At 40.3% G+C, this 11254-nt stretch overlaps 2 protein-coding genes across 3 annotated transcripts in view; one reads left to right on the plus strand and one right to left on the minus strand.

Annotated features, from left to right (window-relative positions):
* Window positions 1-8103, minus strand: part of LOC6579526 (epidermal growth factor receptor) — a 50768-nt gene extending 42665 nt beyond the window's left edge. The window contains exon 1 of the mRNA XM_015163739.3: window positions 7184-8103. Coding sequence (XP_015019225.1) covers window positions 7184-7310 — 127 coding nt within the window. The 5' untranslated portion in view covers window positions 7311-8103. The remainder of the gene's footprint in view (window positions 1-7183) is intronic.
* Window positions 8104-8454: 351 nt separating this feature from the next.
* On the plus strand, window positions 8455-10726 carry LOC6579529. Of its 2 annotated transcripts, none has more exons than XM_002005387.4 (4): window positions 8455-8960; window positions 9020-9436; window positions 9493-9888; window positions 9947-10726. In XM_002005387.4, exons 1-4 carry the CDS (start codon window positions 8561-8563, stop codon window positions 10618-10620), a joined length of 1887 nt encoding a protein of 628 aa, XP_002005423.2. In that variant the 5' UTR covers window positions 8455-8560; the 3' UTR covers window positions 10621-10726. The 2 variants fall into 2 exon arrangements, with proteins under 2 accessions (XP_002005423.2, XP_043866723.1); XM_044010788.1 differs by having other exon boundaries at window positions 8891-8964.
* The last annotated feature ends 528 nt before the right edge of the window (window positions 10727-11254 follow it).

Consider the following 11254-nt stretch of genomic DNA (forward strand, 5'->3'; position numbering starts at 1 on the left):
TTCGCCATTGCCTGCAACTGCAAGTGCAAATAAAACAGTAAAAAGCTTTCGCCTCTCTCTCTCTCTCCCTCGCTCCCCTCAACAATTTGCAGTTGAGCGCGTCGGCATTTTGGCGCAGCTGTTAATCCCAATTAACCGCAATTAATATTATACAATTTTAATGTAAGCCCTACAGCTCACATGTGCTCTCGATCTCTCTTCCTCTCTTTCTGACTCTCTCTCTCTCTCGCTCACTCGCTTCACACGACCCACATTTAGCAGAAGGCAAAGTCAAAACCTTTTCGCTATGCGTGAGAGACACTCAACTGTGTGTTGCTGACTGCCGCCACAACTGCGCCTGCTGCTGTTGCTGCTGCCGCTGCTATTGCTGCTCCCTCTCCTGACGCCTTAATTGTTTTTAATTAACGCAAACGCTTTGCCTTTGGCTTGCCACATTCCAATTTTCCAATGTGCCGGCCCGCGCCTCGCCCCCCTCCCCCAGCACCCAGCACCCAGCGAGACATCAACTGGGCCCAACTTTCGTCATCGTTTGACTTTTTGTATTGAATTTGAAATGATTTTGAAAGCTACAGGCATAGTGGGGTGCGGTCCGATCATAAACGCACACACACACACACACACATGCATATTCTTCTATATAAGAATTTAGATGAGCGGCAACTTCTTGAGCGCTGAGTGATGCATGCGGCGCTTCATAAAAACTGTCAATGATTCACATTGTTCTTATTGTTGCTGTTTCTCTTATTGCTCACTGTGACCCGCAGTCATCGTAGGGTTAAGCAAACACACACACAACACACACACATACACGACACGCATACAGCTCCACAGTTAGCCAGCCCGCTTCCAGTGCTGAATGCCAACGCTTGTCCATTCCATTCAGGGGGCCAAACCTTTTCTTTTCTTTTCTTTACTCTTCGCTGTTCTTTTCTTTGGCATTGCCTCGTCGGTCTGTCTGTCTCTTCTTTTCGGCTAGTTTCTTTGCCAGTGTCAGATCTGCCGCTCGGACACGTCTCTTTGTAATTATGCAAGATCATTGCTGGAGACGACGTTGACCTTTAGCAACAGCCGCCTGCTGCCCGGCTGCCCATCCCCTCCGTCCACCTCTAACACTGCCTTATTATGTGTCCAAACGTTTTCCGGCCCAAAAAAAATCAAAAACCTTTCTTCTCAGCTCATTCGTCCGGCTTGGCACAAACAACAACAACAACGACGACAGCAACAACACGCGCATAAATCTTAATGCTAATTTTTAGAGGGCAGTGAAAGGATAAATAGCTAATAAATCTACTTTTCATATACAAAATTTAATTAAACGCAAAATCTTATCTTGAGTTAAGAAATTAATTCATACAGCTCGTGGGATTTTCTACGTTTTGAGCTAATTAAATTTCTTTGTAACTGTAAACATGCTTTGAATTATTTTATAAATTATATAATAATAAATTATATAATAGACTAAATAAATAAAAATAATATTTTTTTAACAAATTCACAATAATTAATATGAATATATAGAAAAGCTTAAAATAATTTTTTAATGAATGAAAAAAATATTTTGGAATGGTTTAAGCAAACAAAGTTTTAATTTAACAAAAATAAATTTAATATAATAAATTAATAAAAAATAAAAAATATAAAACAAATATAAGAAAAGTGAATAAATTCATAATATTAAAATGAATAAATAATACATATATAAAAGAATAAAAGAAAAGAAAACAATAAATTAGATGATTAATAATAAATAATGCTTTTAATAAAATTTTTCCTATCTTTAATATATTTACGTATGTATTTCATCAATCAATTTTAAAACAAATTTAAGTTCCCAGATATATCATTTTTATATTAAGAAATAAGTAGATTAATGCATCAAAATTTAAATTTATAAATAGTCTAAGTTTGCACATAAATCATATCTTAAGTATGGTCTAAAGCTTCTTGACAGATTTGTAATATGGTCGAGAAATGATTAAGTATCAGTTGTTGGCTTAATGGTAATTCGATGCATTGGGCTTGTCTCAGCTTACGATGACATATGGCAGGCTGTGTGGCTGTATGCTTCGCCCCCGCATGCTGCATGGATCACCCTCGCTGATCGTGATCGTGATCATGAAGATCAGGCTGATAATGAGGCAGAGGGAATGCAGCCCTTCACTAATTACAATGTGTTTATCTCAGCGACAGGCTGCAATGTGGCGACAGACGCTTTAATGCTTAACCAAAAAGAAAAGGAAGAGCTAGAGAGAGAGAGAGAGGGAGAGCGAGGTAGAGAGGGTTGAGCTGCAAGGGCAACTCGTTGAGATTGCAAGGCGACAGCTGCACGCTGCTGTTGCTGCCGCATTATTATTATTATTTGGCCAACTCATAAACCAAACAAACTGCAGAGGCAGCAGCAGCAGCGGCAGCAAACGACAGCGACAGCGGCAGCAAGAACAACAGCGAAGGCAGCCAACGCATGCGTCATGGAGCAAATGGGGGGCACGTTGATTGGGTCAGCATTTAACCTCGCTCAGCTACAGCTGCAGCGCAATCAATTGAGCATGTGAGCGACAGAGAGCGCGAGCAGCGAGAGAGCACGCTGATTGGTGCACAGCTCGATGGCCAATGGCTGTCAAACTGTGCTGCCAAATGGACGCGAATGTTACGAACCAATTCAGACACAACACAATAACAAAAGAAAATAACAAACAACAATATGCAAACATTTTACAGATTTTAAACAAAACTGAGGCTCCCTCCACTCGCTTTTCATTCATTTTCATTGTATAGCATTTTCTCACCAACAAAAAAAAAAAAAAAGAAGACGAGATGAAAATCCAAAAAAAGAAAAACTTGCAATCGCATATGGCACTCGCTTAAGTGCGGAGCGATGGGAAACATTTTGTTAATGTTGCTTTTTTTTGTTTTTTGTACAACACAGGAAATTGATTATTATTTATGATTGCCGCAGGCGTGAGAGAGACAGAAAGAGAGTGAGGCTGCTTTGCATACGTGAGAATCGTAGAGAATCTCTGGCAAGAACAATACTCTGTCCGTCCGTCCCCGTCCCCGTCCCCTCGTCTGTCTGTGTGCACAGATTCTGTGACCCTATAGATAATGCCACATGAACTGAAAACCCCTGAAGCACATAAAGATAAAGCCAGGAGAGGACTTCGTCTGGCTGCCACAAAGAACCACTCTTAAGTGGGCGTGCGCCCTCTTCAATAATTAGATACACTTCTCTACTACATCATCGTCTGCTGCTGCTTCTTCTTCTTCTTCTTGCTCTTGTTATTTCTCAAGTGTTTTTCATAATTTCATTATTTTTTCCAGCTAAAAATTGTTTGAGGACTTGCATATGGGAACTTTCTTTTCTGTGCTCCTTGTCTCTCTCTCTCTCTCTCTTTTTTTTTGTGTGCATCCGCTAATATGTATAACATCATATATCCTTATGAAATTCGATACTTTTGTATTGTCTTAGGCGGCCTCGAACCTGAGACAGCGGCTCAGAGTGAGACTTGAAACGTGGGCGTCCTCCTAGTCCTTACCTGCCACTCAAGAGTCAGCCGTCGCGTCACTCGAGAGTGGACTGTCTTTTTCTTTATTTTTCTCTTTTTTTTAAGTTCTGTTATTCTCAGCTTGTCGCGTGATTTGATCCTGCCTGTGCCACTTAGCATGTTCCTAAGTCCTTCTGCTTCTGTCGGCCACTTTTCGCTGGAATGCACTTAACGGCACTCATTCTAATATATTTCCTGTTCTATACATGTATATCCTGTTTTTGTATACCCTGTATTTAGAGGACATATGGTTATGATTGTATTGCAATAGCTTTAGCTTTATAAATGATGTTTTCTATGTAAAAATTGTAAATCAATAATGAAATAAATTTTGAAATGTATTTTCCATATTATGAAAGAAAATAAACTGAATTGAATACTATTGCAAAATACACTGTATCTGCCCGTCCATCATTCCCTTTCAGTCCCATGCAATCAGCGGTGTTCTTACTTTGGGTTTTAAGTAGAAATATGCGTCAGCTAAGAGCTCCCGAGTTTAGAATTTCGACTGTCAGCCTTTTCATGTTAAAACGAAATATCAAATGTTTTACTTTAGTTTCTTTTTTTACTTGTAGGTAGTGCATGGGTAATTATCATTGGGGTATACACATTCCCCGTTTGTGTAGTTGTTATCAATGTTGATAAGAGAGCTGTTTAGACTCTAAAATGGATATATACTTATGTATATATGTACATATACGACTGGTTGATTCATTTGCAGCCTTTGAATCCCAAGTCACGATGAGTTTTCATTCCATATTGCACATTGATAAATGGGATCAGGGTTCTATATGCATTGCATTAGGTTTCAGCACGTTTATAATTCTATAGATAGGAGGCAGCTTGCAATAGTTCAAAAGAAACTTTGAGTAATGGGTAAAGTCCCGATGAGGTGGGTGTTGGAGTGTTATGACTATTTGTGTGATAGAGATTTTATTGGAGTAGATAGTAACAGAATAAATCAAAGACTGTTTAATAAAGATAATAAAGGAATAATAGAAAATGATAGGGGAGCTACGAAATTTAGAAAGCATTTGCCTAATATAAGTGCATATGGAGGTGCCATAAGCCAGAAGCTATAACCCTCAAATAATACATAGCTAATACTAAGAATTATTTAATGAAAGCTAATGATTATTAACGATTATATGATTATATGAAAATATATGCAAATTATATACATAAATGTGGGACTTCTGCAGATAGACAATTTCATACAACTAAAACACAAAGTAAGCACGAAGAACAGACGAGGCATGCCACAGTTTAAGGTAAAAATTATATACCCAGTCCTTAAGTAGCTGAATTCGTACAGTTGACCTGTAATTTATGTTAATAGTTGCACGTCAATTACATGAACCGCAGGCATCAGGATTGTAGCTCAAAACTTGGCCCAGAAAAACAGTCAAACCAGGCTTGTTTTGGCCCAATCAAAGCCGAAAAAAATGAAACAGAACCAAAAAAAAAATACTGAGCGTAACTTATAATTTATAAGCTGGTTTCCTTGTTGCTGAGCCATGTGTGTATGAGTGTGTATGTGTGAGTGTGCAAAACACCTGCAAGTTGTGGCAGCAGCAACAACAACAACAACAGCAACAACAAGCGTCCAAGTACTTCTACTTTTTTGCATGAAATAAAATCTCACGGTTCAGATGCGTACGAAGTTGGCAAAGACAAAGCGGCAAGACGAGACGCGGCGAGGCAGCTCGGGGAGGCAGGTGGTAGGAAGTCTGTAGTACAACAAAAGCAAGAAAAACATATACGAAACCAAGTGGCGCAGGCGCAAAAGACAGAGCGAGAGAGAAAGAGGGAGAGCATGCAAGAGTGAGCGAGTGAGCGAGCTGTATAGCTGTGATGCGATGCATGTGGGTTTGTTTTTGCAAGAAAGACATTAAAAACAAGTAAGAGTGTGTGGCATGAAGGGCAGACAACTAAGAGATACCCTGTAATGTGGAAGAACTATTGAGTGTGAAGTTTATTATTAACATAGATATATTACTTCTGTATTAAACATTAAACAGGGGCATTTATTATTAATACTTAAAATCTGTAGCATTAACTACGAAACCTTGTTAGTTATTAGCGGAAACGTTTGAAAGCATGCGAATTAGCGTATGATAGAAGAGAACCTCTATAGACAATATTCTATATATTCCAACTATAAAAACCTTATCCATACTCTTTCATACACATACACTAGGAAAATCATTGATATTTATCATCTTTTCAGAGAGAATAACGAAACCAGTTAACAATTATAAAAAAATAAAAGCATTTCATATTTTTATATATAATCTAAGCAGCTTCTCTGCATCTGCCTCTCTCTCTTTCTTTCTTGCTCTACTTTCTGACTCCTTCAAGCACTCGTTCGACAGTAATATACCCGTTTCTTACCCATTTACAGCGTATACAGGGTATAAACAGCACAAGCAAAGACAGAGCTAAAACAGGTTATTTGCTTCATTTTTTGCACAATAGCGGGTGGACAGCGGGGCAAGGGGACACAGCACAGGGGAGCCAATGGAGCTGCCCTTTGCGTACCCCAAAAAAAAAAACAAAAACATGCAAATGGCATAGAAAATTTTGGCAGAGCGCTTGCCGTTTGCGCCTACAAAAGTGATCCTGAGCAGTGTGGAAGACAGACAGAAAGAGAGAGAGAGAAAGAGGGAGATAGAGCGGAGTGAGTGAGAGAGCAATGAAGCGTGCAAACTGTGCTCGTATCTGTACTGAATTCATATTTACTCGAGCCAAGATACAGAATGAACTGACTGCGGCAAGAGAGATGCTTAATGGGCCATCTAGCTGCTACCTGGCTGGGCACAGGTAAATGCCAAAGTAAAAGCAAAGCCAAACAAACAAACAGGTAGAAAACTGTGCTCTCTGCTCCTTGTTTGCGATACCATGGGAAATCTGTCGCCGCTGGAAACCTGTTCACAAAAGGGCAACAGAATGAACAGATGTACGATTCATACGGCAGATCTACTTCCTCCTCCAATTCAATGAATTGAATCTCTTTTATCAAAAACTGTTCTGTCTGTCTCTCTGTGCTGCTCGCACCGTCTCTCGGGGTGCTCACTGTAATCTCAGTTGGCATTTATTATCTGTTGCCTTGAGAAAAATACCCTGTACTCGTGGACCCACCGAACTCGAGTCCTATAAGCATCAGCATAATCAAAATTGGTATGTGATGTAATTATAAATTAAGTGAGGTGTGTAGACAATTTTAATGAGATCTGTTGAGGATTTGTAGACCTACATAGGGAACATAACTAGTAGGGAACATACACTAATTAGATGAAATACAGAGGTAATATATTAAATAAAAACCATAGTTTAGGTCATTTCTATTGGTAGAATCTATTATAATATATGAATTTTAGTCTCATTGAGCTCAGAAACTGATAACACTATACTCATAAAATTGGTATAAAAATCGCTTAAAGCCTATTTGAGCCATATCTAAAATCTATTTACAAAACAAAATAATTTACAAACTAAATTTGATATACATTTATGATTTTTCATATAAATAAGTTGATAAAAAGAGTATTTGCTAGCAAGTACTTGAATCATAAAGATAATAATGACTAAAACGCAAAAAATAGCACAGTATTTTTTGTTGATATTGTGAAATTGCTTACCTTTCGTATCTCCATGATCGACATAGCCGGCGTTGGCTGTTGCCGAGGCCGATGTGAAGTCGAAACTGTAGATCAGCAATAAGCTGGCTCCTATAGACATCCACAACATAATGCCAGATATAGACATGTTGCTGTAGCTCCTGCTCCGGATCGGGTACGTATCCAACACGCGTTTGATTATTTATTTAATTCATAAAGCGCATAAATATGAGAACGTGATGGATTTTGAACTGCGATTGTTTGCACAATCCAACGATTTGTTTATGCTCGGAATATCGAAATTATATTTTCGAAGTTTATCAACGATGGAAGTAGACAGAGAGACAGATAGTGTAAGGGAGAGAAAATTTGCGGTCTACTCAAGCGTATCCCAACTCCAACTCCATCGCGAAAGCCGAGCTTTGGGCGAAAAGCTCGCGAAATCGGAGAATTTCGGATCGATTGTATTGCAAATTATATATGTTTCAGCAGAAAAGCTGTTTGTGTTGAAATAACAAAAATAAATGAGCGTTGCGACCGATTCACGGAATATTATAATAAGTAATACAATATACAATGGCAATAAAAAAAGCGGCGATCGCGTTGAACCTCGGCGTTAACGGGGCCGACACACGAAAGAGACGGCCGAAACGCGCGAGCGGTGCGAACGGTAGAGCGAGAGCGGGGCAGAAGAGCCAGCGGGACGAACTTAAATTGTTAACAGCAAAAAACACTTTAATCGCGCTGGGCAATGTAAGTTAACTACGCACGCGAAGAAGCTGCTACAGTGTAACGTATTTGTATTCTTTTTTTTTTTTTTGCACCAATATCATTGACTTTGTTTTATTATTGTGCGGTTGTATTTTGGAAGTTGTTATTAACGTACTCCGAACACCGAAAACGACGTAGCGTCAGCGCCAAACGACCGTCAATAATAAGATTCAGTTGAAGACTGTGTGACCACCCGCTCGCAATGCTACAATACCAAACAAATGCCACAAGTGTCTGTTACTTTAGATCGATAACAGAGCATTCCAAAAATCGATATAACTGGCGCATTTTTGATAAAATATTTGAATTTTAACATTGCAGCTATTAATATTAAGCAGACAATACTTATAATATAAATTAAAATATATATTTGCTTATATTAAATATTCAATTGAGTTATTTTAATACTCATAACAACATTTCTTGCAATTTGAAAATTCCTCTGTGTGTGCGGTTAACAGTTCAACAACATGTTAGCCGCAGTTCACTGTTAAACCATTCCGTTCACACAAGCTCGTTCCAGTTCCAAGCTCAAAACAGCTGAGCGAACCACTGAATTTTATTTTTGCCCAAAATTGCCAACGACAAGAATATAAACAAAAATAATAAATCGCTGTTTTAGTCAAAATGAGCGCATTCGACAGCGACAGCTGGACTGTAGACGAGACGATGGCGCTCATTGATATTATGAGGTCGCTTAAAGGGCTGCACGGACCCGGCAAATGGGATTGGCAGCGTGTGGCCAGCCAAATGGCCGAGAGCAAATGTTGGCCTAAGGGATACAGCCGGAGCGTTTCGGAATTGCGAGATAGATTTAAGAAATTAAGAAATGATTACATTATGGCACGTTATCGCAATCGTACCTGCCAATATTTTAAATATCTGAACGATCTGCTGGGCGACGAGCTGGTATCGCCCAAGCAGCAGCCCGAGACGGATGACGATGAAGCGCAGCAGGAGCTACAACTGCATCCCGAGGAGGATATTAAAGTGGAGCAGAAATATGAGCAAGTGCAGCAGCTAGAGTGTAGGTAATGCCATCAGCTAGTATACGTGTTGAATATATAGTATTTTTTTTCATATTAGTCAATGAGGATAATACGAATCGTTCGAATGGCTCCGCATCCAAAATGCCTCTTCGTTGCAAGTGGGCAGATGGCGAGGTGGAAACTCTGCTGAACATCATAATTACACATAAGCTACAGACGCCGCTGCTGCGTAAAAGGAATGCCAAAGTATTTAAGCTGCTCGCCCGGGAAATGGCGAAGCGCAACTTTATCAAGCGGCCGGACCAGCTGAGAGTCAAGTACCATCAATTGCGTCGGCAATATGCGAAGGCGAAGGACGGTGGAGAGTCGTTCGAGCATTACGAGGAGATGCACGCATTGCTCAATGGTTCGCTGCAGCATGGCGAGAGCAGCGCTGGAGAGGGAGAAACGGACTCCAATGACAGCGGCGAGGAGGAGGCCGATGTGGCCCTCGGCTCGGACAGCGAATCAGAAGGTTTAATACAAGATCTATGAGTATAACGATTTGTATTGCAATTCAATCCCTTACAGGTGCCCTAGTTCATGCCGTGATTCCATCGAATGCGCGCGTCAAGTGGGCGGAGGGCGAGGTGGACATATTCCTGGACATCATCAGCAGCATGGGACTGCAGTCCGCGCTGCTGCGCAAGCGCAATGCCAAGATCTTCAAGCTGCTCTCCAAGGAAATGGCCAAGCGATCGTTTGACAAGGCGCCCGAAAAGTTGCGCATCAAGTTCCAGCATCTGAGAAGGCAATACAACAAGGCCAAGAACGGCGGCGACACCTTCGAGCACTACGAGGCCATGCACCAGCTGCTGAATCCAGTGAAGAAACCGGGCGCAGAGCCCGAAGCGAACTACAGCAGCGGCAGCGAATCCGATTACATTTACAGCGACGAAGGCGACGCGGAGACATCCAGAAACAATCGTAGGTTGACCAGCGAATTTAATCTGACTGAGATTATATATTCAACTCTTTCGGTCAGGTCATCCGGATTCGTATTATTGGTCCGATTACGAGGTGGACGCCTTTCTAGCCATCATCAAGCAGCAAAATCTATTCCGTGCTCTGGATGGCTCCAAGAAGCGCAACTTCAAGACTCTGGCCTACATATCGAGCCTCCTGGCAAAGCAATCCTATCAACGCACGCCGCATCAGCTGCGCAACAAGCTGCGATTGTTGCTGCGACGCTATCGAGAGGTTAAGAAGGAGGGCCTGGGAAATGTGCGGATGCTGCCACGGCACTTCGAGATGTTCGACGAATTGATGAAGAAGCGTACGAGGAAAGCAAACGCAATTGAAAATGTGGCCACCAGCGAAATGGACGTGTCCACCAAGACGGAGGCGGCACTGGAGAGCGACAGTGAAGGCAGCAGCTCCAGCTCCAGCTGTGATCTGTTGCGTGCCGCGGCCGAGAGCGAGGATTTTGAGGATTCATTCGAGATGCCGCCAGAGCCAACGCCCCTCGAGGTGCTGACCAGCATCAGCGAGGGACAGAAGAAGCTGCTGTCCACCCTCAAGGAATCCCAGGAACGTTTTCTGCGCGAACAACGGGAAATGCAGGCGCACTTCCTGCAGGAGCTGTCCAGTGTAATGCGCCAGGAGCGAGAGGCAACATTCCGCATGGTTAAGGAGCTGCTGATGCAGCAACCCAAGTGACTGACTAACTGTTAATAGTTAAGCTAATTTATATCATTAAGAGTAGGAAAATAAAACCAACGGGACGCAAGCTTCTAAAACTTTTATTAAATTGAATTTGAAGTTATTTGCAAAAAGTTGTTCATTATTTATCTTTATGTGTGTGTGTGTGTGTGGATGTGTTGTTTTCATTTTTTTATTTTTATTTGCATTTGTTTTACCTAAGTTGCCTTTATGCGTTTGTGTTTGTTTTATTGAATGCAATTCAGTATGAATTTCAATTATTTATATTTGTATTTGTTTTTAATAACTAGTTAAATATTTATAATGTATATGTAATTTTGAGAGCTTGTTTTTTGATATGCTACATGTATTTTTTATTTTTTTTCTCTTGGGATTAAGTTAATGTATTTATTTTTGTTTTTCTTTTTCGTTTAACATTAAGCTTGTAATTTGTTCATTTATTTCATTAGTTTTTTTATTTTTATTTATTTATTTTTTTTTTCACAACAACTAAGCAAGCTCTTCATAAAATATGTCGCATCCAAAAAATACACGTATTTTTATTGCATAATGTCTAAATAGAAATTAAACTCGCATTATATGTAAAGTATTCTGTTTGTCTATCTTTTTGTGTTTTTTGGTTTTTCGTATT

The sequence above is a fragment of the Drosophila mojavensis genome, unplaced genomic scaffold, assembly GCF_018153725.1.
Source record: "Drosophila mojavensis isolate 15081-1352.22 unplaced genomic scaffold, ASM1815372v1 contig_80, whole genome shotgun sequence".
Taxonomy (NCBI): Eukaryota; Metazoa; Arthropoda; class Insecta; order Diptera; family Drosophilidae; genus Drosophila; species Drosophila mojavensis.